The sequence below is a fragment of the Paramacrobiotus metropolitanus genome, unplaced genomic scaffold, assembly GCF_019649055.1.
Source record: "Paramacrobiotus metropolitanus isolate TYO unplaced genomic scaffold, Prichtersi_v1.0 Parri_scaffold0000004, whole genome shotgun sequence".
NCBI classification, from domain to species: domain Eukaryota; kingdom Metazoa; phylum Tardigrada; class Eutardigrada; order Parachela; family Macrobiotidae; genus Paramacrobiotus; species Paramacrobiotus metropolitanus.
In genome coordinates, this window is record NW_026570224.1 from 505,738 (window position 1) to 528,154 (window position 22,417).

Below are 22,417 nucleotides of genomic sequence, written 5' to 3' on the forward strand. Positions count from 1 at the left end.
ACGGTTAGCGCCGTTTGCAAAACATCAGCATAATTCCTAGAGGTGGTTGCGCTTGCGACTCTATTGCCTTGCAAGGGCAAAAGTGCCAACACTTCATCATATACAACTTTTACATTATTAATTCTGCAGAAGCTGGCAAGCTGCGAAAAATTGTGTTGAATTTGTCAAATTTAGGTTAAATGTAAAATGAGGGTTACAAATATGTACACTAATTTATCATTTATTTATGCGCTGTAAATAACAATTAGTACCACCAATTTTTTAAATGATAAAAATGTACTAAACAGCTTGATAGATATAAAACTTGATTTTGTCGCGCTTTCAGCTCGGTTGCATCTGCCTTTACCGGCTTTACGATACGAAACCTACTCTCCGAAGTCAAAACGAGAACCCATTCGTGGAACCTCACTCCCCGAGTGCAACTGCCGACGACCGGAAATGACCTTGCTCAACTCAGAAGAGTACTCTTTTAAGATTTGTTTTCGTGTCTGCGTTGACAAGATCTTCCAGAGAAACTGGAGGAATGTGATAGTCTGCAATCGGATGTGGCAGAATGAAACCTTTGAACACGGACGAAGCAATGCTGAAGCGCAACTGCTGATTCTGCTCGCCGGTAACCTACTGTGATCTACAGGAATGTCAAGCGAAATCCATGAGGTACAGTATGGTAGTGATTTCATCTGGAATAAGCTAGCAGGTTTTCTTGGTACCCGCTGTTAATTCTATGATAACGCTAGCGTGAAATGATGAAAACTCCTGTCAGATGTGGGTTCTTTAGAGTGCCTGGCTGCTGACATAACCACCAAGAGCTGATTGCTAGCCAATAATTAGTCATAGTTCCATGTAAAATAGAACTTTAGTTTTATCAATTTGAAAGCCAGATACATACATACTGACGGCCTCGGTTTTTGCAGATCGTGGCTGGGATGTCTGGTATCTTCAATCCTCCTTGAGGATATTAGCCGTAGGTGAGTGTTTATTAGTGTAGCCTTCACCTCACCGTTTTCTACGAAATGGTTGTGATGAAAACCTCTGGTCTCCGACCTTATTGACGACAAACTTGCCCTCGCTGACTGCATTCCAAATAATTAGGTGTTAATGCAGATATCTCTTTCGTTAACAAATAAATCTGGTTATCTTTTTTTAGGATGCTGTGAGAAGGGATTGTACATCAGTACCGTCGGTGATCCAGTCCTGAGTGCCTGATCGACTCTGGTGCGTACAGCGATTCGCACTTTCGCCATTCAGAGATGGAAATAATAACAGATTACAATCATCACTGGATATGGAAAAGAATACAAGATTGATATTGTTAAGAATGAATCTGTACACCGTCTGGTAATGAATGTGTATACCGCAGTTTGGTTGATAATTAAGATTGGTAATTAATTGGTATAATTCTTGTAATTACAAACGATTTTGGAATAGTACATAAATACTGGCACTGTTTGCGTCGTTAATCTCCGTCATTGTTCCGGCATATTTTCGATCTCCGTAAAAATGCTCGTAACCTTTATGTTAAAAAAAGCTTTGAAGCCGGCATTGTATCCTTCAGTAATGAACTGAAGCGAATATTAATTACTCTTTAAGAACATGGCATTCATCATAGGAGAAATTAAAACAGTTCTCATTCGTTACTGAGCAAGAATTCCGAATCTCCAATAAAACATGCGCAATGTATTTCTCAATAAACTCTTTATCACCGGTCCCGTTGGCATGTTTTTCAAAGCACTCCGTCATATCCACCAATCGAAGGCTTAAACTGTCGTAGTTTTTCTTAATCACACCCAGTATCTGCGAAGGACAACGAATGAGTCAAAGCAGAGTCTCAGACAAGTGAGTTTCGAAGACAAACAAACCTCTTCTCTTTCCATGGTAACTTTTTGATACTCAGCCGAAAACGCTTCGATTTTGGGAGTGAAGTGGTTAATCACCGAACGAAGGTTTGTCATGGCACTGAGGTATTTTCGCGCTGCGGCTTGCGTACTTGCCGACTGCACCGCACTGTACCGCAGTCCCATGGCAAAGGCATTATTCACCATAGAACTGTTGCGGACGATTTCATAACACAAGTCATCGTAGCTGCCAACTTGGGACAAAATCGCATCACCGCCAATTAGAAAGATATTAAGGATATTCACAACCTGTGTGAACGAAAGGATGACAAATCAAACACTACACCTTAATGTTCGGCAAGTGCAGGGCGTGTAAGGTTGGTACCAACCTGGGTGCACAAAAGGAAGAAATTGGACATTTGCTCCATTAAGTGGCTCTCGTTAGCCTCCAGAAATTTCAGCAAAGACAACAGGCTTCCCCAGAGTGTTCGCCATTGATAAGGTAAACGGAAACGTGTTCGCTTCTGATAATCCATCAAGCGATAAACAATAAGCAAACAACGGAAATACAGATCGTGAGGAAAGTTCAGCATCATGTGGGTCATGATGAATTCTGACAATAAATTCAATACAGCACAAGCCAGCGGCTCCGGTTTGGAACTTTTTAGAATCTGGCAAGGATGGTAACGCGAGGCAGCACGGAAAAACTGCACTCGGTAATTGATGTTGAAGTCATGCATAAACTGCGTCGTGTAATGGTCCTGGGAAACCGAAATTTTATCCACAGAAGAAGAATAAAGTGAACAAATTCGATTACCTCGGTTATTGTGCAAAGAATAACTAGACTCATTTTTGCGTGGAGAAAGGGCTTATCTTGGCGAATATGTTGTAGCACTATGGAGGAATACTGGAGAAATTCCACGAACAAATTGGAAGGTTCATTCACTGTATTCGCCTGGTCCAAGGGGGTCACCACAGCCGGTTCACTCGCTGTTTCCGGAATCTGGTTCTTTTCGTTTTCGTGTCCCGTTCCGTTTGTCTGGGGAGGGTCAACGAGAATTTCGGATTGTGCCTAAATCAACAAAATTAGTCAAATATCATCACAAATGTACAGATGTTGTATTTATAATTTTTAGAAAACAAAGACTCACGTGGGAAAACGCATGAACAAAATTGCGCCCAATTTTCAAACCAGTACATAACCCGAGCAGTGCAGCATCTTCCAGCACCACATTCAACGAAGCTGCAGGGGTCCGAGTTACCGTCTTTGCTATCTGTAAATTTGTAATGCATTATGACTGCGATGCAGCACTCCTATAATTGCATTTCGAGTTTGTACGAATACAGTAGTCCACCACATAAACGATATATTCTGATATTCGAATATCAATCTTAAAAACAGCATAAAGTTGCTCCTACCCAAGTCATCCACGAACGGTCTTTTTGTAAGGCAATTACTTGTTGGAAAAATGCTGTCGTACAATTTCTGAAAGACTCCCCAATAACAGCTGCAATGCCCTGCAACAAGCAAACACTCGCTAACCTAAAGAATACATACAAGCTCCATAATTTTTGTGTTTTACCATCAGTTCAATTGCAGGGTCCAATACTGATAACTGCATGTAAGGATTTGCTTCTGGCTGCAACCAAAGCAAAATTTCATCATAAATAAAGTGTACTGTGCTTCAAGTTTTAAAAACGATAACAATCATTAGTGAACCATTAAGCGACCACCAAAAGATAACACAAACACATAAAACTATTTCTGGAAGAAATATGCGAAAGAAACGTGAAAACATACCTCAGCAGTAAAGAAATGCGGAAGTATTCCAAGCAAAGTAATCACATCATATCCAACCACTTTGCGTTTTCTGGGATCCGTCACTATCCGCATGAAATCCTCGAAAAAGGAGTAATGCATCAAATAAGGCAAAAAAGGGTTGTGATTGATGTTGTCATTTAGCTGAAAAAATAAAGCACGAATAAATTCAGAGTGCATTTGATTTGCCAACTCCAATACAAGCAAAATTATCTACTTCTTTGGCATGGACTGCCATGGAGACTGGTGTTCATTCCCAGAAGAACTGCAAACTCACCGCAACAAGTTTTAGCAGCACGCGAAAAGCCAACTTCACAACGGTATCGTTTGTGCCTCTTATAGTAGCCCTTAATGTCTCAGAAAATATCTGCAAGTTGTAAACAAGCACCAGTAAATTCAGCCGTCATATTCAGGATCAAAATGATTAAACTGTTCCTGAGGACCAGAATGCAAAATTAATGAAAACATCACTCACAAAGTATCAACTTTTCGCAAGTCATATAATCATCTAATTGAGCCTCACCTTGCCTTGAATTTCTCGACTCGTCTGAGTATGTCCAAGCAGAATTTCAGAAACGTCAATATTCCGTTTCGAAAGAATCTCTATGAGGATACAAAGGTACTGCAACAAAAAAACCCCGCTTATCAATGCACGCTTATCAAGGGCAAAACAGCCACAAAGTTCCATTTTTTATTAATACAAGGAAACTTAAGCTGCTACTAACAATGTCTAGCACCAGATTAATCCGGAATCGAATATTTTAACATTGTGCAAGCTTAAAAGTCTACTTTCTACAAAAAACCAACCAAAAAGACAAAACAACTTACAATCAGTGCATGATACGACGAACTGCCGGATGAATGGCCATCTAAACAGTCGCTCTCCAAACGCTCCACAATTTTTTGCGAAAACTTGTGCAGTATTAGCTAAAAAACATACTTTGAATTAATCTAGCTTCACGCACCTCTAGTGCAAAACAAAATCCAAAATCTTAAATATCTGATTACGATAAAAACCATAATTAATGCATCAATGACAAAGCACATCAAGTACTTCAAAGTTCAAACCTTTTTCTGATTCAAATCCGTTTCTGAATAAGAGTCTAACTGCTTGGTAAAATACAGAACTTTCGGCTGCAAACAGAAGGAAAAAATTGAACAGAAATGCTCTATAATGTGTATGTATACGTCCTTATCAATCAACTTTTGCGTACCTTTAGCACGAAGAACTCATCCCAAAAATGAACATGTTGCTCAACATTCTTCGCCTAAAAAACACACCAGCCATAAATATTTAACGTTTTTTGTTAAATTATTTTTATACTAATTAGCAAGCAACAAAAAGGAAAATTAGCATTCATTTGTAACTTACACAGAGCAAATCGTCATACATCTGCACAATCTTTTCTCTCAGCTGCGGTTTCGGCAGCCCAGAGGGCCGCTGTGCCTGTATCATTTTTATTATCAGATAAGATGGCTATAGTGTAAATCCTCGGTGAATACTAGCTGATGGAGGGAGTGAATGCACGGAATTGCAGGAACTGGGACTTCTTTAATTGGACGTTTACAATACATCGACAGCGACAACGCCATTTCCTGCATCACCACACTGCATCACAGTGCATTGTATAGCCTTTACCACAACATCCCGAAAGACACCTGGAACCGGTATTCAAAAATAACTCTTCGTCCAGCCATGAAAACGAAACAAGAATTCAGAATTAATAAGTAGCTAGCATGACGTACTTAAAAGTACTTCAAATTAGAAACATTCCTATTCACAAAAATGAAAAAATGCTTTTTTGGCTTTTTTTGGCTGTTTGCTGTGTGAGACACAGCCGCCGCCTGTGCAAGGCTGCATATGAGTCTCATTGTTTTGCCTGCTGTTGATTGCTGAATCGCGCAGATTAGTGATCACCGATGTAAGTATCACTGCTCGTAACTCAGCCTCGTACAGTATTTCTTATTTTTCTACATTTGTCTCTTGTTCTCCACCTCATCAGACACATCTTCGAATTTATTTTGGCATTTTTTTGTTGCCGTCAACTCTCCCTCCGCTAGAAAACCTGGTCACAATCTGATTGCCAGTATAAAATGGCCGACCCAGGACTGGACGATGCAGATGCTCAGGGATATCGATGGGAAACAGAATACGAGCGAACATGGTAAACACATGTCGCGTTCCCGATCCCAGACACAAACAAGCGAGAAAAAATCGTAAACTTGAATTTTGTTGCAGGGAAGTCCTACAAGAAGATGCCACGGGATCGTTGACAGCCAGCGTACAGGATGTGGTTCTGGGCATGAAGCGTCGACGGCTGCTCGAGAAAAAACCCAATTTGCGTTTGGGCATGGTCAGGGATTTATAATGCGTCTAAAGTCTGTAACGAATGCGAGTGCACTTGGGACGTTTGTATTATTTTATGGTTTTGCAGATGCGACATGTCTTCGTTATCATGGACATGTCGGATTCTATGAAAGATCAAGACTTCAAACCGAATCGAGCATTCTGTGTGATAAAGGTAGGCGGCCATTCATGTTGTCAGTTTGTAGGTGGCAAGAATACAGTCCCGAGTGAGTTTTTTTGCAGTTACTGGAGTACTTTGTGGGTGAATTTTTCGATCAAAATCCGATTGGACAAATTGGATTCATTACTACTAAGAACAAACGTGCAGAGCGAATGACGGAACTCAGTGGTAAGAATTAAGAAAATATGCGCGTGCTGTATTTAAAATTAAATACATTACGCGCATATTTTCATATGTGTTCTAGCAATTTCAGCGTGCAAAATGCATTTCAGTATTGGCTTAATGGCTTTCTCAGTTTGTTGCTTTGCCCAGTACTTTCATTTAGTGAAAACAAATCCTACGAAATCCCGCTTTTTAACAAAGACAATGCTTTAGGATCCTATAATTTTTGTTGGGGACACTTTGGGGTTATCTAACTCTAATTTGATTTTTTTAGGTAATGCCAAAAAACACCTGGCAGCTTTAAATTTATTACGTACAAATGATCTGTCTGGCGAGCCATCCCTCCAAAATTCCTTGGAACTGGCAGCTGAGACCTTGCGTAACATTCCGAGCCATGCAAGTAGAGAGATCATCGTCGTCATGGGCAGTTTGACTTCCTGTGACCCCGGAAATATTTTCGATACTGCGCGAGTGAGATTTTGTTTTATCCACTGCTTCCGGAAAGCGATACATACAGCCGAACTGGCTCTGTTTTGGTGTTTTTAGATTGTTCATTATTCTCAAATATTATATACGGTGCTTACAGGTTTAATAATGTGATGTATTTATAGATTTTTATTTACCAGCAAGGGCAGCGTGTCTTATTTTAATTGTTACCACGAGGTGTTTTTTAGATGCTTCGAGAGTGCAACATTCGATGCTCGGTGATCGGTCTATCCGCAGAAGTTTCAATTTGTCGAAATCTGGCGAAAGACACTGTAGGAGAATACAGCGTTGCTTTGGATGAATCGCATTTAAAAGATGTTATGATGGCACAAGTATTTCCCCCTCCTGTTAGTGTAAGTCAACTTTCCTGATGTTTTGCTGGGGTACTTGTACATTAAGCAGTGACAAAATGTGTATTCTCTGGTGAATTTGTAGGCGAACTCTGACTCGTTCCTTATAAAGATGGGTATGTTTGGTGATCTATATTTCCAATAAGTTCCTTCTGTGGCTTGTTGCGAACAAATTGCGTGCTAACTGTAGGATTTCCTCAGCAGAAAGCTCATGAGCGTTTGGATGAATACTCATTTTGCATATGGTAAAGCGGCTTTAGTTTTTTTTATCAGTCATGCATCATCTGTTGCATACAACTTTAATTAATGTATTGTATTGAAATGTATTGAAATTAGAAGACTGTGTCTGTTTTCAGCCATCTGGACCAGTTGAATTCGTCACTATATGGGAAACCTGGATACTTTTGTCCAGTGTGCATTAGTAAATATTGTGAATTACCAGTCGAATGCAAGGTTTGTGGGCTAACCTTGGTGTCAGCACCACATCTGGCCCGCTCTTACCACCACCTTTTTCCTGTGGAAGCTTTTCAGGAATTATCTTCAGAACAATTACGTGCCTTCACCTCAAGGTATTTTGCAAGCGTTTTCATTCCCGAAATTCATGCGTTTTTAACTTGTGTCATTTGCAGAACATGCTTCGGATGTATGGCCAAAAATGAAGAGGAGAAATCTCATTGGTTTCAATGCAAAAGTTGCAAGAATATTTTCTGTATTGATTGTGATTTATTTGTCCATGAAACACTGCATAGTTGTCCTGGCTGTGCTAGTAGCCCGGTAAAGCCGGAATAGCTTTTTTGAATACAGGTTCTCTCTTTCGTATTATGTCGTATGCAGCCGTGATCACGTAAAATGCTGCATGTCAGACGTAAATGAACGTTCCAGAAATAAAGCGGCTTTGCTGAGCTACTGTGCAAGTAGCAGTGGTCACAAGCAGGAGTGAACTGTTGTTTTATTAAACGTAAAACGAACGCGTTCGTAAATCCAAGGCCACAAAAAGGTGTAAACGATACAAAATCTCGGGAACAAACTAGTTACTTTTTCGGCTTATAAAAATAATCGATTGTGGTAGGCAAACATCTGCGAAAATCCAAATCTACACACGAAAGAGGGTCCTTCTTGTCAAAACGCTGAAAATCTAAGCCGCGGCCGATTTTCACCGTCCATCCATTATCAAATCTAAAAGTAGGCGAAGCGACAAACTTAGCCTCTACTCTTCGTAAGCGTAGCTATCAACGAAAACATTCATTACTCAAGTACATGCACCTTATTTCTCTATCATGAAGATGCGGGTTATTTTCTACATCCAGCGTAAGATTTCGTATGGCAAGCGAGTTACGAAAACTTTTCAGTTGCTCGTTTCCCTTCTGCAAAAATACTGACTGTACAGTTTCAATAAAGAGCGTTTCATGTGCATACAAAAAGGAGCAGATACCGGAGAAATTCTTGTCCGCAGGCAGATCTTTCGTAAACCCGGTGCGAGTCTTAAAACAACGGAACAAAATTCTACAAACCGTTGGATCTGTAAAAAAAAACTGCTAAAGACTCACACAGAAATCACCATTTATTATGAGCAGCACTGCAGCAGAAAACAAACAAAACTGAGTGGATTAACATACTTGAAACGGCGACTGAATAAATGGATCATCCACCTCAACGGTCGCAATGTTTGAATCCAAACACCTTTCAAATATTCTACGAAAACCGAACCTTGTCCCGTTTTCCGGAACGGTGATCTGCTCGTGAAATCCCGGAACAACTTCTTTCGCAGCTTGCGCGGCCAAAAATGTGTCAAATACATCTTTCTTTTCCTGTGCGCTTAACATCATAATTTTTCCAAAGAGACATGGTAGTGGATTGTGCTGTGCATGAAGGCAACTTGAACAAAACCAATATCCGCACGTTACGCATCGGATTTCGTATGGTCGGTCATTTCTAGGCAGCTCCATTGGCGTACCACACGTATCGTTCGGGCACCTTACCATCAGCGGACTGAAAAATAACGAAAAGCATTTTTCAAAAATTCAAATTATTATTTCGTTCTGTAAAACTTATCACGATAAGGAAGTGTTCCAAAAATCACAAAATTAAATTCCACAGTAAATATCACCAACAGCAATAAGAAGGTTAACAAGTACGATAATCTAACAACGTGGTAACAGGATTTTTCGAGCAACAAGCCGTAAAAATGTACTCACTTTTCTGAAAGAAACAACTGGGAAATCTTGTCTGAATACTGATTAAAAGTGGCCGTATCGACCAGTTTTGAGATCTGCAAAAGGTCGATTTAGTGACTTTTTCCAAGGGCAATCAAAAGCATCTACCATGGCATCATCAGCAGGCGTCGCACAATTTTCATTCAAGCAAGTTAAACGCTTCAGATCTTTCCTTCGAATTCGGCTTCTGAAGTCCAAACTGACGCACTGCCGACAAAAGGCATGCCGACATATTTCAAATATCACTGCCGAAATGCTTGGGACGCTTTCATCGCAAAGAGGGCATTTGACCATTTTGGATTTTTCGACTTCATGCCGATGAATACTTGTTTGTGGAGACGAAACGCGAGCAACTATCGTAATGCAATAGCAGAGGTTAAACAAAATCGCTATGTTAGTATCAACTACTATCAAGCCAGGTTAAATTAACGGAAACAGAAACATCAAAATCGAACCATCCATTTTCATACGAACGAAAGACTGCAACAAGTTGGAAAACAAATCTGCAAAGTGATTAATATTAATTTTATGACATTATATATTAATCACTTTGAAATGTTAATCACTACCGTGGCATGCTGATGCAGTTTAACCGTATTTACAGAAAAAGTGACGTACAGAGTACAACAAAATACTTTACGTTTCTGTAAGATCTGGTCACTGCACAACAATCAAAATCACTAAAGAAAAATTTAAACATGTATTCGGATTACTGGTGGATTACAGCCCATACCTGAGAATACTTTCTTCTTGTGCACATTTCCTGTGACGGAGTCTAAGCACTCCTGGATGCATGCTGCTTGCGAAGAGGAAGTGATCACCTCCGCACCTTCTGGATGCTTGGTACGAATAGCGCCAACAGCTGATAAGGGGATCACTTCCGAGCTTTTCCGTTTATTGGTTCCTGCAAACCAAGTTTTTACAGATCCATGAATCCAGAATTCCAAGCGTAACATTAACTGGAATAATTCACCTTGGGAATCTGACGCTTTGCCATGAGACTTGTTCGAATGCGAACGTATTTCATCCACGAAAATCACGTCCTCGTCCACATCGGAATCATCGTCCAATACGATCGTGCCATCCAGAACGGCCGACATGGCTTACTGATCACTACTGGTTTGTTTTTTGCTGAAAATCACAACTGCTACAATTGAAAATGATTAAGGTAACATTTTGGTGGGATCACGAATACCACAGCATGCAAAACCGAATTAATGAGGAGCCTGAAAAATTGGCCATTGTGAAAACGAAATGAAGAAACTGAAAATGCAGGAAAAAATTAAAGAGAATTTACTGCACTTATTTTGCGAATCGCTGGCTGTTGCGCCCGCCAGGGCGGGCGGTAACTTTCTGAAAGAATTCTTCGCCAGTCTGCCTCGAGGCCCCCTCGACTCTGCTGCCTTGGAACTTGAATCTGTCAATTACTCTGTTTTGTGATTTTTCCCGCATGTTGAAGTGAGCAAAACAAACAAGCGCCGTAACATTTATTGTTCATAGAACCGTTTAAACTTTGAATTTATTTTATGTAAAATCTTTGAAAGGTTAAGCTTAATTTTTAAATTACAATCACTTCAAACCGCTTCAGACCGGAAGCAGAACGGTTTTGCTCGCTCGTATCCAATGGCTGATCAGGACTCAGAAAGCCTGCCCCAGCTCTTCAACCGAGCGGAAATTCAAATGGAAAAGTTAGAAGACTCGGAAAGGAGCCCGGTACATACCATTCATTTTATTATTTACGATACGAGATAAGCCATTAGCTGTTTTGATGTTCCAACGAATACTGCCAGTTTTTGCTAAAGGTTGTGTAGTATTGGCATTGCGAATCATGAGCGTCATCCATGTATTACTACTTTAGTAACAGCTAGTTACGAGTAGTTACAGAAATATTAGTGTTTTGTTTTGTTGTATTTTGCTATTTGTTTGTGTATGTGCTTTAGGAAAGCATCAGTGCCCTCATCAAACAGTTTGAAACAGCAACCAAATTCGTATCGATTTTGGGACTATTTAGCCGTAACGAGAGCGCGGACGAAATTTCGACTGCCGATTTGAGGTAAGCACTAAGCACCGCAAGCTCTTAGAATTTTTGTGTAAAACCATAAATGCAAAGCGGAAGTGAATCCACCACAAGATATGCACTCTGGGTTTCAGATTTTTGGCGTGAAGCCGTTTTGTATACTCTTATCAATTGTTTCGCTCTACTATTTTTTATAACGAGGCAGTTGTGTTGTTTGTGCAGGTATCTTCTGCTGCCAGCGTACTTAGCCAGACTTACCTTAAAACTAACCGACGGTCGCAAAGCTCGCTTGGATGCTGCGGAGATCTATATCGTCGATTATCTTCAGCGCTGTAAAGATTACGGCGTTCCTGGCAGTAATGCTATCCCAGATAAAGATTTGAAAATCAGTATTCAGGAAAACGGTTCATCGGACACTGATGCAGTGCAAACGTCCACCGTGAAATCCCCGCAAGACCAGATAGCCGAAGCCGTAAATAAACGGGCAGCGAAGATTGCCGCGTTCAAGCACAAACTGGAGAGTAAAGAAAAGGCTGCCGCTTTAAGAAAAAAGTTGGAGGATGGGAGTGCTGATGAAAATGAACAAGTAAATTTCCTCAATAGTAAAGCGCCCATTATAGCGTTTTATATAAAAATTCGGTACAGTACTTGATTTGTACTAAACGACGAATCACTGCCATGGCATTGTGCCAAATTTTTTTGACTCGTAAAATCGTTATTTTTAGCGTGGATATTATTACAACCTTTTTAACATGTGGATTTTGGATCTGATGGAGGAGCTTGATTTCGTGCGGGAAGAGAAACGATTATTGGAACACCGGGAGAAATTGTCCAGAGGCGCTTCGGAAGACGAACAACAGCCAGTGCAGTCTCCCATGTCGAAGACTTTGTCGAAATTTGTAAGAAGTGAAATATTGTATGGTGGTGTAGTTTATTTCCAGCTGGAGGCAAACAATTATTCTGATTAATATTGCGCATGCATTTTAGAATAAGCCCGTAACAATAGTCAAGAATGAACTCCAGAAGCAAGTTTTCGGTGCCGGCTATCCGAGTCTTCCCCTGTTAACCGTGGACGAGTTTTATCAGGAGTTGGTGCAAGAAGGAGCATTGCCCGCCCCAGGATCCAAAGCCGCAAAGAACCTCAATTATATGGGTCCTACCCAGGCTGAACTGGAGAGTGATGACGTTAAAAAAGAGCAGGATGTTGAGTCCGACAATCCGGAATACCTCCGTAACGCGCGTGATTACGACGACTGGAAGGACGGTACGATTCGGTGCTGTGCGCTGCTTATGTAGTCGTAATTGTGTTTCATGGAGCTGAGTCAACTTACTGAGCCGGACTCTTTACCTATTTTGTATTTACAAAAAGTTGTTCGCTTTTGGCAGACCATCGACGGGGTTGGGGAAACCGAATCGGACAAGGATAATACAGTGCTTAATCGTTGGCTACCGTCATTGGGATGCCATTCTTGAGGCCGGCTACTGATTCCGAAGAGCCGGCGTATGGAACAAATTGGAACACGGGAACTGCTGCTACTGCGCAATCAGCTGATCGGGTTTTTCGGTTAGTTGTTGACTTCACTAGCTTTGTGATCATTTGGCAAATACGGTTTTGTTCTGACAATGAGTTAAGACTTTTAGATTAAGTTATATAAGGGCGTGTGGATTTTAAAAGTGTCTACAGTAGATAATTTTTAGGGTTTTGACTGTGCACTTTAAATGCGAGAATTTCGAAAATTTTTAGTTTGACCACTCACTGTCCACAGAATGACATGCTTTGTAATAGTCTAAAGAAGTAAAAACAGAATAATCTTCAATACAAAAAAACAACGTAACAACTGAACAATTGGTGCAGCGCTAAAGCGTAGTCAAAATCTACATCAGACATGTTACACTGTGCTGTACAGGGTAACAGAAGGACCAACTATGCTACAATAAATTCTGCCTTTACGCCCCAAACGACCAGGCCACACAATGCCCGGTCATTCTATCCGCCAAAATGCAGCTACCGTAAAACCAATTCACCGCACACAAACCAATCAAATTTTAACTCCAAGAGATGAGTATCTTTGGAAAGGCAATCGGAGATTTTTCCACCATCAAACACGATCAGAATTCAAACTGCTGAGAAAAACATACTGCCTTTACGAGGACGAACCAGTGGAACCGGCCGGGGAAGGCATTCCGTACGGAGATGCGGGAGAGGGCATGGCGGGGGATCTAAACTGTCCAGGTTGCTGTGTCGGAGAGGGCATTGAATACTGACCAGAAGGAAGGGGCGCCGTATATCCTCCTTGAGAGTAACTGTTGGAGGGGGGCTGCATCATGCCGGAAGGATGCTGCGCGGGGACATGCTGCTGCTGATGTTGCTGTGACTGGTGGTGCATCTGCTGTACAGATTGCTGCTGCGATACTTGCGAACCGGGATATTGCACTTGCTGTTGCTGCTGTGCGTAATTATCCATGTACATCCGAGACTGGTAATTACCCTGTGGCCGCTGTTGCTCGTGGACCGGACCTGACCGAATAAAGCAGTTTGCAGAAAACGAAAATTTTTTTCAAATTTAAACACACAAAAAACAGAAATATCCGCGCAATTCTAAAACTATGTACATGTATCAGGTCAAATTCTGAAGGAAAAACACTTAAACTCAATAAATAACTGCCTGACCTTGAGGCGCAGCAGGACGATAACCGGGAGGTATGCTCCGTTTAGGCTGCATTTGGGGTGGAGGCATTGCAGCGTAGTTAGGGTCACTGCTTTCTTGAGTAGGATAACCATATCCGCCACCATAATTTTGCGTGTTGGCACCTATTTCGTCAAATAAGCAAGGGCATAAACACATCTGGTCATCACCACGCATCAAAGCTCAAAAAAGGATGCTGGACAAATAAATCACTCACCCCTTGTTGGCACACTGTAAGGGTAATTCATGGGAGGAGGCATGGGATTATTCGTCACATTCCCTGTCGGTGATTGCTGTTGGTGCTGAGACGTTACCGGATTGCTCGCTCCCATGGGAGAATTGGCCATATATCCTTGTGCGTAACCCTGTGGTCGCGATGGACCGTTGGCCGTCGGCTGGAACGAGAGATTCGGCGATAAGGGCTGACCAGGACCCTGTGTGCTTTGCGTCAGGGGGGAGTACACCGGTTGCGGTCGAGGCTGCTGCGCTGGATGACCGTACGTGGAATGCGGCGACGGCTGCGGGAACTGCTGCTGTCCATTGGCCATATACGACCCTGGTGGAGGACTCATTTGGGGTGGAGTGCCTTGAGATGTTGGCCTCAACATATGAGGACTTTGGGAAATTCGAGAATGGTGTGATGGTACCGGTTCAGAAGGAGGCGGCATAGAATTAACGGCAGGCGGTTGGGCCGCAGCCGGCTGCTGCTCAGTTAAACCGTTGAGATACAGGATATTTTTGTTTAGAACCGGCATTAATTCACCAAATACTTCCGATCGACCGTCCATAATGGCTTGATTAATTTGCAGAATAATCTGAGCATTCTGTTCAAGCATCTAAAACAAATCAAAGGAACGTTCTACAGTTATTCAGTCAACTGAAGTACAACACCGTATGAACCATGCTATTATCGTTTGTACCTTAGAAACTGTATCACGGTCGTTCGTGGGATGAACACTGGTCGAGGGCGACGGACTAGAATGACTGTAACCATTCTCCACAACAGGACCCGCCGGTTTGCCCGGTTGGGAATAATTAAACGACGAAGGGGTCCGACACCACCAGGGGAACTCGTTAGCCCGTTGGATCGGCCCATGGCACCGGGGACAGGGGGTGCAGAATGCATCGGCATATTGTTGTTTCCGTAGTTCATTCCGGGAGGCGGTGCCATTCCCATGGACATGGCGTCTCTATAGCCCGGATAATATGCCCCAGGGTTCTCCCCTGGGCGGGACATCATTGCAACATCTTGATTTACACCGGCGGTACGCAGTTGTGCATCGTCAAAAATATGATTCGGCTGCGATTCAGCCGATCCAGATGAATTAGAAGAACTTCGCTTGCGCGACTTCGGTTTCGGATTTTTGCTCGGCATCTTTCTCGATACCATTCCACTTCCAACGAACTATCCAATCATCATCCACAATCGGGATTCTTCTAACAGGATTGAATAAAACTTAATTTTCCAGAGGCAAGACTAAAAATTATGGATAACATAACAAAACATGCCTTGCACGACTAAGTCAAAAATTAACAAATTTCACGTTTCCGCTACATAATCGTGGCAATCATTAAAAGCTTACACCCACTGCACAACGACAGATCGCCTGAAACTGACTGAGGAGGATCCAGATGTAAGAACGGATAATAAAAAAGCATTTACGAAGAAAACGTACGCTGTGGAAACTAATAAAATTAAAGTACACAAACCTACAACATGCAGAATACAACAAGGCCAGGAGAAAGAAACCACATACTTAGGTCGAACTGTTAATGAGCTTTCAATAAACCGCGAATGCTTCAGCAGCGAGAGCTGGGTTTCATGATGGTTAAACACGCTCCCAGTGCTTCAAATGCATCCATAAATAGAAAGATTCCTGCTTCCAACGACGCGGAATCCGCGAAAGAGGTTCGCACACAAAAATCCGAAACTTTCACATGATGCACAAATCAAAATTCCCTAAAAATTAGCTGTCGTCAGTCTTGTCACACTTATGATGAGAAACAAGTAGAACCCAAACAATGCTCATCTGCGCTGGTGATTTTTCAATTTGTCTCTCACTTACTGTTGCAGCTATAAGAGCAGAAGAGCGAGGATTAAGCAATTAGTGATAATTAATCCAGGGTCCCTGAATCAGGCCTTCGAATTGTGAAGTAAGAACATCAACAACGCAGTATGATCCGTAAAGATCCAGTTTCTTGCCAAGCTCACGCGAGGATCATCGCACAGCTCCAGCCTCCAGGTGACCTCTGGTATATAGATACTTCCACTACAATCATTCCTCAGCTTTCTCAAGATAAATACGCACCAAGGTTTTCGTTCCGTAAGCATCAAAATCTAAAATTTCACAATAAATACACCACACTTCTTTTGGCATTCATACGATACGTTGAAAGGACCTATTGATCCCGAATAAACACAGTGAGGGACGTACAGAAATTCACGGCATCAGTAAAGTTTTCCATTTTCGTAGTTAGCACACGGAGAGGTTGTCAAGTTCAGTTCCGAGATGAGAGATCTATACGTCTCCAGTTGTAGATGGCGCTACCATAGGATATCTCTGCATGGCGCATGTCAGGTGCGTCACGTATCTAGGGTATTCGAAGATAACCGGCTGGATTTTCACGCAAACTTTAGTTTGCCGTTTAAAGACAATAATGATTTCAGACTCGTTTTCTTTAGTAGGAAAGGTGCATTAAGTTCAAAATTTGTAACCATTTCCAGTTAGAGATATCCCGAGCCAAAACAGTTAACTCAGTTAATGCAACTGTATACAAAAAAACAATTACTACACCTTTCTATATGCCTCGTTTCGCAAGTAGTCGGCTACTACTCGTTACTGCTTCCGCTCCGAGGCTGATCTCCTGAAGTCAGTTATGAACTGTGACACTGTCCCAGAATCCGGTTAGTTTTAGGACTGCGCAAAATTATGAATCCTAAAAGCCTCGAAATGTATACCGTTTTCCAAGCCCAAATTTACAACGTCTTTAAAATCCAGTTCTTTCAGTAAAAGAAGCCCGGTACTGACTATTTCTGTCCTGGATTTATGGTATACCTACTGTAATCTGGCTACTAGAAAAATGTTTTCAATCCTCTAAACCCAGTCCTCCTCCTCCACTACCCGTAGCGCTAGCGGATGTCGCCATTCGCCAATTTGGAGTAAAGCTACTGTTCATGTCCAATTGTCCATGTTATAGTTTGTGGAATAATAAACTTCGCTAATCAGAACGTTTTCGAAACTAATTTACCGGCATTACTGATTACTGATTACTACACATGCACTTGTACCGTCATTCGTGAGTTGGTCAGCAACTAAATATTCTACATACGTACTTAACTTGACCCAAGTCAGCAAAATTTATTAACATGAGACGCAAATACTATATCTCCAGAAGTGCAAAACAAGATGTTTCTACAGCTATTAAGCTATATAAAACCAATCATTTGTTAAAAAATGGAAAACCAATAAACGAACGAGAAAAGCAACAAAGTGTCCACTTTGAAATCAGATAGCAACCAACCGTCAACTTTGGCTGGCAAACTAACTAAAAAAATTCATACTGTTTTACGAGAGTGTTTCTATAAGGGAATCTCTCATCTGCGTTGCGATTGCGGAAGGGTGATGCCCTTCCGTCAGCCTAAACACCGATTCTATAACCGAAATCTCCGTGCTAGTTGTGTCCAATCCACAAAACGCTATCCAGTCATTTACCACCATTCCGCCTCCAATAACGTCACTTCCCCGATTAACCGTGCCAGCCTACAAAGAAAAGGCGACATAATTAATCACAGCAGAAAGTAATTACCATAAACCGCTACTATCGTCGACCGGCATAAATGAATAACGACGCCAATATCAATTTAAAATTAAACAAACAGACGTCAGCTCGAACGAATAACTTTGTCAGATAGGGTGGTCTCGTGGTGCAATTAACGGTTTTGAGCCTTACAACGAGAGGCACTTGTAATAATGATGATAATTCGTCCTGATCTTCGATTTTCGTACGGGAATGCACCAATCCACCTTGATTGCTCAACGCACAATAGCTTCCAACAAGGACATTTTCTGCAACCGCATGCCGGAAAACCTCCACTTTTAAAACGTCAGCAATAATTTCCTCAGTTTCCTATGGAGAAAAGATAAATAAGAAAAATACGTAGTCAGAGGACCACCCAAGGACAACGAACCCGAACCCCTATACAAGCTTTCGTGTAACTGTGAAAACTACAAAAATGAAATGATTATAAACCCTCAATCCTATCTGCCACAGTTCACAACAAAATCGTATCAGCGACACAGATACCGACAGCATGCGGTAAATTTCTTACTCTGTCCAAATCGGGATGGACTAAAGCCACATAGTCATTGCAAGCGATCACATTTCCCAGAGCGGACAGGCGCTCTTCCACTCTCTGAATGGCAACGGCATCCGGAAGACTGTTACGAATATGCTGCAGCTCCTGATCCGTTGTGGCGTAAGGTACAAGGAGACCGTTCCGATTCCCTATGAAACAACGTGAAGATTACAGATTCATAGATCAAGAATTACTTAAATTAATTATGTAATGCCTAAATTTACGATTACATTTTTTATGTCGTGCGACTGCGACTCTGTTGTCCTTTCAATGAATGATGTGAATAAAAAGGGGAAAAAATAGAACACAGGCCTAATACCTATGTGAAATCCCAATTTAATTCTGCCATTTGCTATTAACGAGCAAATCGTTTAATATTTAAGTAACTTAACTTACCGGCAGTCAAACGACCAATTATCCGACTACCGCCAATCGATGACTGAAAAACGGGAATTGAGTCCGCTAGATCCGCTTCAAAAGTGCTAAACAAGTACAGCAGTACGTATTAATCATTCACAGGTCACGATAAAACATATGGGTGCACCAAATAACTGTTAAAAGCTTAAGACTCAAAGTCAAGTGTTTTAAAGCCATCAGTTAAGATCTCTACAGTCTACAGTACTCGTACGCAAACAAGATGATTAAATACCTGTAGAAATTTTGAGCTCCTCCGATCGCCACCATGCAATATGAATTGGTAAGTTTGGTAAAAACTCCAATTTCGTTACTGCTCTCGAACTGCATACGAACAGCCATATTGAAATAAGGAGAACCCAAAGTTGGGTTCAGAAACCTGAAGGACTAGTTCGGTCCCACCGGACGCGTCTCTTGCGGAGTTACTGCAAAACTCAAGACTTCCGCGATATGTACATACGCGCACAGCTGTTGTCGCGCCAAGTTGGAAAGTGGAACCAGTTTGTTTTCTCGAAAACCAATAATGGTATCAAAAACAACTAGTCTAGCGGTAACTGTACTCAACAGTCAACTAACTATCCTCTATTAGTTTTTAAAAAAATGATTAGTTATCAACTTATCACTTATCACCGTTACAGCATCACTAGCACACTTTTACAGAATATGTATGATGTCATTCACTCTCCAAAATATTCCTGTTGCCACCCTTATGCGGAAGTGATGCTTACGCGCTGTTCCATAGTTCACCGCTCGACATCTGGTTGAGAGATACTACTAAATTACTAATACGAGCCACAACAGTTACCTGCTAAATAACTAACCAAAAACCATTCAATTTACATTTATGTATCTTGACTCTGGCAAAACTGCCGGAAAATTTGGGGGTAGTACCGTACCTGGTACCTTTTAGCCTTCGGGCCCTTATCCTTTGTATTTTTGCTTTCAGAGTCAACGGTTAAGTTTGCAAATGTAAGTATGATCAGCTTATCTGGAATTCGCTGTGCCGTGCTTTCAAAATTTTTTGCAATATTACAGACTTTACAGTAGTATTGCTGAGGAATGACGGAACAGGAATTAACCGATCCTCGATTGAGACAGATAGCGTCCTGTTTTACAATCCACGACGACTTTCCCATCAAAGGCGTACGATTCAGGTTTGGAAGAGCTTACCATTAGATCAGATTTTATACATATTTATTGCAAATTTGTTAAGATATACTGTAACCTGGTTTACTTTTACTCTGGATTACAGTCATTTCACCGGGCGTAAGCAACAAAGCAAGTATTAAAATTACGCCAGGAGCGAGTTGTTATAATTATGTTTAACTCTATTATTTAAAACTTACGTCATCAAACTCTCGTCAGTAAAGTACAGGAACCGGAATGCACTTACTGCCTTTTACAGGAACATTTTGCCACTTTTCCGGAATCCGGAAATTTTCCAGCTACTTGTTGACGTGTGCGTTGAACGAATCAAAGAAAAGTTCGGTGGGCCTATCGACCTGATTGTCGGTCTGGAATCACGAGGATTTTTGTTTGGTCCATCGGTTGCATTAAAACTCCGTTGTGGATTCGCCCCAATCAGGAAGCCAGGAAAACTGCCGGGAAATGTGGCGCGTGTTGAATTCGCCAAAGAATATGGCAAAGTATAGAACACTGACTTACGGAAAATTAATCATAAGATCATATTAATTCATAGAAGGCTATGCAGTTATTAAGTGGGTAGATTATGATTTCCACTTTGTCGGTTTCCGTGATTCGTAATTATGCTAGCGCGAAACGTATTGAATTGTATTTTTGCGAGGAGTGGCACAGGTTGAGGATGTAATGACTCTGGAATGATAATTTTCTTGTGCTTTGTTGTGTGGACTGCTTGTAGCTATCTGTATGTTCACATCACTTCGCAAGATATTGTTGTTCGATTTACTTATGAACGACGAATATCTTGTCGCTTGGTGTGATTTTATTTCATTGTTTTCGCGAAGCATTAAAAAACCCTAATTGTAATCTTTACAGGATGTTTTTGAAATGGAAGCCGGTGCTATCAAACCTGGTCAGGGTGTGGTTGTGGTGGATGATGTTTTGGCCACCGGTGGATCCATGGCTGCTGCGTCAGAGCTGGTTCGCCATGAAGGCGGAAAGCTATTGGGATGTTTTATTGTTGTTGATTTGTCGTATTTGCATGGTCGTCAGAAACTGCCACCAAGTATTCCCTGTGAAGCTTTGTTCTCATATTCCAGTTGATTCCCCTTCCCTTTGAAGGTAAGAAAGTTCTTGCATGGCATAATTAAATTTTTTTATTTGCACAGCCACACCACATTCTTCTACAGTAATTGCGCATCTTAAACGAAATTTGGAACAGTTACATTTTCAGTAAGTTCTGCTGATTGCAGCTGCTACTGCTGTTTATAACTTACTTGTCAGAATATAATTACTTAATTAACATTCTAATGGAGATCGTAGCAGAGTAGATATGTAATATAGTGTGGAGCGGAAAGGTTTACGTTCAAATCACTTGAGCAACTGCACCTGTTCACCACTTGATTTTCTTGCATTTTGCTCGATCAAATTGCAGGTTCCCCCGCTTTCCCCCTTCATCAAACCGTACATTGTTATCTTCGGACGGTCACAATTGCAGACTTTTGAACATTACTGTTGATGGATAAATTATTGAAGTGCCTTATTATTTATTTGATTAGTTTGAATTTATTAATTGATCATCTGGCTGATCGATGATTGTGCTCACCCGATGTACCATGTCAACACTTGCTGATGCGAGCTGTACACTACTATTATGTTGTTACCGATACTTCTGTGCTTATTGTCAATCTTCCTTTTTTCCCTTGTTTTGATGGTTTGATAATCTGCTGTGCCGACTCTTCGTTTCCGGCACACCGTTGAGATATTCCTGCCCGTTGAAATGATTTTAACTTTATCAAAAAAGCAGAAGCTACCCTAGTTATTCTAGTTAAAAATTACAGAGTCCAGACAGTGCTCACTGGTCAATATTTCTCTCGCTCTAGATGAGCATCTGCTGTAAGAATAATATGTTGCAGAATTAATTTTATTGTGTTATGAGGTTTAAAGTCATTCTATGAGGTGGCATAAGCTTCCGGAATCCGCATGTCGAATGAGTGTTGCTAATCGAACTGTTGAATACATTTCGTTATACGGTATTTACACCTTTTAAAATACCTGCAGTTTACGCAACCGAATTCTCCAACTTTCTCATGCTACCATATACACAAGCCACAGATCCATATTTTTGTTAATTTGGATTTGTAATCATTTGTTTACGCCATTGTAAATTTGCAACTTTGCAATTATTTTACTTTGAAGGTGGCTGCAGTTTCTCAATACGTATTAAATTAGGTCAACAAACCGAACCTCTACAAAATTAGGGTTGGAATAAGCATGGCAGCAAGCAATTAGTACGAATTTTTCGGTTATTTTTCGGCCTGCCATATGATGGCCCCAGGGTTGGGTGAGTCATGGTGCTTTGAGTTCGTCGATCAGCTGATTGGTGCGCGTATTAGGCATGTCTGCTAC

General features: G+C 41.3%; 7 protein-coding genes and 2 long non-coding RNA genes across 11 annotated transcripts; 4 read left to right on the top strand and 5 right to left on the bottom strand.

The window, feature by feature from the left end:
- Positions 1 to 180: 180 nt before the first annotated feature.
- Positions 181 to 1,765, top strand: LOC129600783 (uncharacterized). Its single transcript, XR_008692131.1, has 3 exons — positions 181 to 657; positions 915 to 968; positions 1,148 to 1,765. It is a non-coding gene; the product is annotated as an uncharacterized LOC129600783 (long non-coding RNA).
- LOC129600774 (armadillo-like helical domain-containing protein 3) lies at positions 1,448 to 5,459 on the bottom strand. Its single transcript, XM_055499358.1, has 14 exons — positions 5,027 to 5,459; positions 4,869 to 4,922; positions 4,723 to 4,788; positions 4,483 to 4,581; positions 4,178 to 4,276; positions 3,932 to 4,021; positions 3,637 to 3,798; positions 3,419 to 3,475; positions 3,255 to 3,353; positions 2,987 to 3,109; positions 2,653 to 2,907; positions 2,225 to 2,596; positions 1,860 to 2,144; positions 1,448 to 1,794 (listed from the first exon to the last, which is right to left on the bottom strand). The coding sequence occupies exons 1-14, from the start codon at positions 5,108 to 5,110 to the stop codon at positions 1,579 to 1,581; spliced, it is 2,061 nt and encodes a 686-aa protein (XP_055355333.1). The 5' UTR covers positions 5,111 to 5,459; the 3' UTR covers positions 1,448 to 1,578.
- Positions 5,460 to 5,586: 127 nt separating this feature from the next.
- LOC129599919 (general transcription factor IIH subunit 2-like) lies at positions 5,587 to 8,123 on the top strand. The gene is made up of 10 exons (XM_055498281.1): positions 5,587 to 5,819; positions 5,894 to 6,008; positions 6,090 to 6,176; positions 6,245 to 6,350; positions 6,619 to 6,815; positions 7,019 to 7,183; positions 7,266 to 7,296; positions 7,371 to 7,425; positions 7,537 to 7,749; positions 7,810 to 8,123. The coding sequence occupies exons 1-10, from the start codon at positions 5,749 to 5,751 to the stop codon at positions 7,967 to 7,969; spliced, it is 1,200 nt and encodes a 399-aa protein (XP_055354256.1). The 5' UTR covers positions 5,587 to 5,748; the 3' UTR covers positions 7,970 to 8,123.
- On the bottom strand, positions 8,101 to 10,662 carry LOC129599905 (uncharacterized). 2 transcript variants are annotated; one of them, XM_055498262.1, is made up of 8 exons: positions 10,367 to 10,662; positions 10,127 to 10,297; positions 9,502 to 9,746; positions 9,376 to 9,449; positions 8,797 to 9,169; positions 8,613 to 8,699; positions 8,444 to 8,544; positions 8,101 to 8,356 (listed from the first exon to the last, which is right to left on the bottom strand). In XM_055498262.1, exons 1-8 carry the CDS (start codon positions 10,491 to 10,493, stop codon positions 8,212 to 8,214), a joined length of 1,323 nt encoding a protein of 440 aa, XP_055354237.1. In that variant the 5' UTR covers positions 10,494 to 10,662; the 3' UTR covers positions 8,101 to 8,211. The 2 variants fall into 2 exon arrangements, with proteins under 2 accessions (XP_055354237.1, XP_055354246.1); XM_055498271.1 differs by lacking the exon at positions 8,101 to 8,356 and having other exon boundaries at positions 8,366 to 8,555.
- Positions 10,663 to 10,838: 176 nt separating this feature from the next.
- Positions 10,839 to 13,236, top strand: LOC129599934 (immunoglobulin-binding protein 1-like). The gene is made up of 6 exons (XM_055498306.1): positions 10,839 to 11,106; positions 11,334 to 11,446; positions 11,633 to 11,996; positions 12,136 to 12,309; positions 12,398 to 12,674; positions 12,797 to 13,236. The coding sequence occupies exons 1-6, from the start codon at positions 11,017 to 11,019 to the stop codon at positions 12,835 to 12,837; spliced, it is 1,059 nt and encodes a 352-aa protein (XP_055354281.1). The 5' UTR covers positions 10,839 to 11,016; the 3' UTR covers positions 12,838 to 13,236.
- LOC129599926 (uncharacterized) lies at positions 13,138 to 15,150 on the bottom strand. Its single transcript, XM_055498294.1, has 4 exons — positions 15,018 to 15,150; positions 14,315 to 14,933; positions 14,082 to 14,222; positions 13,138 to 13,928 (listed from the first exon to the last, which is right to left on the bottom strand). Exons 2-4 carry the CDS (start codon positions 14,931 to 14,933, stop codon positions 13,555 to 13,557), a joined length of 1,134 nt encoding a protein of 377 aa, XP_055354269.1. The 5' UTR covers positions 15,018 to 15,150; the 3' UTR covers positions 13,138 to 13,554.
- Positions 15,151 to 15,317: 167 nt separating this feature from the next.
- Positions 15,318 to 16,547, bottom strand: LOC129599945 (uncharacterized). Its single transcript, XR_008691987.1, has 3 exons — positions 16,164 to 16,547; positions 15,855 to 16,057; positions 15,318 to 15,534 (listed from the first exon to the last, which is right to left on the bottom strand). It is a non-coding gene; the product is annotated as an uncharacterized LOC129599945 (long non-coding RNA).
- Positions 16,548 to 17,441: 894 nt separating this feature from the next.
- On the bottom strand, positions 17,442 to 19,504 carry LOC129600167 (eukaryotic translation initiation factor 6-like). The gene is made up of 5 exons (XM_055498596.1): positions 19,104 to 19,504; positions 18,851 to 18,936; positions 18,428 to 18,603; positions 18,049 to 18,225; positions 17,442 to 17,858 (listed from the first exon to the last, which is right to left on the bottom strand). Exons 1-5 carry the CDS (start codon positions 19,208 to 19,210, stop codon positions 17,664 to 17,666), a joined length of 741 nt encoding a protein of 246 aa, XP_055354571.1. The 5' UTR covers positions 19,211 to 19,504; the 3' UTR covers positions 17,442 to 17,663.
- Positions 19,505 to 19,638: 134 nt separating this feature from the next.
- Positions 19,639 to 21,850, top strand: LOC129600178 (uncharacterized). 2 transcript variants are annotated; one of them, XR_008692030.1, is made up of 6 exons: positions 19,639 to 19,837; positions 19,904 to 20,022; positions 20,274 to 20,514; positions 20,885 to 21,130; positions 21,199 to 21,241; positions 21,444 to 21,850. XR_008692030.1 is itself a non-coding variant. In XM_055498608.1 (5 exons), the coding sequence occupies exons 2-4, from the start codon at positions 19,928 to 19,930 to the stop codon at positions 21,110 to 21,112; spliced, it is 564 nt and encodes a 187-aa protein (XP_055354583.1). In that variant the 5' UTR covers positions 19,646 to 19,837; positions 19,904 to 19,927; the 3' UTR covers positions 21,113 to 21,130; positions 21,444 to 21,848. The 2 variants fall into 2 exon arrangements, 1 of the variants encoding a protein (XP_055354583.1); XM_055498608.1 differs by lacking the exon at positions 21,199 to 21,241 and having other exon boundaries at positions 19,646 to 19,837; positions 21,444 to 21,848.
- The last annotated feature ends 567 nt before the right edge of the window (positions 21,851 to 22,417 follow it).

Bases quoted from the DNA above. Each gene is read 5' to 3' on its own strand.
- LOC129600774 (XM_055499358.1), bottom strand. From the start codon at position 5,110: ATGATACAGGCACAGCGGCCCTCTGGGCTGCCGAAACCGCAGCTGAGA. The intron at 3,799-3,931 runs GTGAGTTTGCAG...TTATTTTTTCAG, and splicing joins TGCTGCTAAAACTTGTTGCG to CTAAATGACAACATCAATCA. The intron at 3,110-3,254 runs GTAGGAGCAACT...ACAAATTTACAG, and splicing joins ACCGTTCGTGGATGACTTGG to ATAGCAAAGACGGTAACTCG.
- LOC129599919 (XM_055498281.1), top strand. From the start codon at position 5,749: ATGGCCGACCCAGGACTGGACGATGCAGATGCTCAGGGATATCGATGG. The intron at 6,816-7,018 runs GTGAGATTTTGT...GGTGTTTTTTAG, and splicing joins ATATTTTCGATACTGCGCGA to ATGCTTCGAGAGTGCAACAT. The intron at 7,750-7,809 runs GTATTTTGCAAG...TGTCATTTGCAG, and splicing joins TTACGTGCCTTCACCTCAAG to AACATGCTTCGGATGTATGG.
- LOC129599905 (XM_055498262.1), bottom strand. From the start codon at position 10,493: ATGTCGGCCGTTCTGGATGGCACGATCGTATTGGACGATGATTCCGAT. The intron at 10,298-10,366 runs GTGAATTATTCC...CTTGGTTTGCAG, and splicing joins CAAAGCGTCAGATTCCCAAG to GAACCAATAAACGGAAAAGC. The intron at 9,170-9,375 runs GTGAGTACATTT...GTTATTTTTCAG, and splicing joins CAGTTGTTTCTTTCAGAAAA to TCCGCTGATGGTAAGGTGCC.
- LOC129599934 (XM_055498306.1), top strand. From the start codon at position 11,017: ATGGCTGATCAGGACTCAGAAAGCCTGCCCCAGCTCTTCAACCGAGCG. The intron at 11,447-11,632 runs GTAAGCACTAAG...TTGTTTGTGCAG, and splicing joins ATTTCGACTGCCGATTTGAG to GTATCTTCTGCTGCCAGCGT. The intron at 12,675-12,796 runs GTACGATTCGGT...CGCTTTTGGCAG, and splicing joins TTACGACGACTGGAAGGACG to ACCATCGACGGGGTTGGGGA.
- LOC129599926 (XM_055498294.1), bottom strand. From the start codon at position 14,933: ATGCTTGAACAGAATGCTCAGATTATTCTGCAAATTAATCAAGCCATT. The intron at 14,223-14,314 runs GTGAGTGATTTA...TTGACGAAATAG, and splicing joins TTACAGTGTGCCAACAAGGG to GTGCCAACACGCAAAATTAT. The intron at 13,929-14,081 runs GTCAGGCAGTTA...TTATTCGGTCAG, and splicing joins TCGTCCTGCTGCGCCTCAAG to GTCCGGTCCACGAGCAACAG.
- LOC129600167 (XM_055498596.1), bottom strand. From the start codon at position 19,210: ATGGCTGTTCGTATGCAGTTCGAGAGCAGTAACGAAATTGGAGTTTTT. The intron at 18,604-18,850 runs GTAAGTTAAGTT...GTTGTTTCATAG, and splicing joins AATTGGTCGTTTGACTGCCG to GGAATCGGAACGGTCTCCTT. The intron at 18,226-18,427 runs GTAAGAAATTTA...TTTTCTCCATAG, and splicing joins TCCATCCCGATTTGGACAGA to GAAACTGAGGAAATTATTGC.
- LOC129600178 (XM_055498608.1), top strand. From the start codon at position 19,928: ATGACGGAACAGGAATTAACCGATCCTCGATTGAGACAGATAGCGTCC. The intron at 20,023-20,273 runs GTTTGGAAGAGC...TGCCTTTTACAG, and splicing joins ATCAAAGGCGTACGATTCAG to GAACATTTTGCCACTTTTCC. The intron at 20,515-20,884 runs GTATAGAACACT...TAATCTTTACAG, and splicing joins TCGCCAAAGAATATGGCAAA to GATGTTTTTGAAATGGAAGC.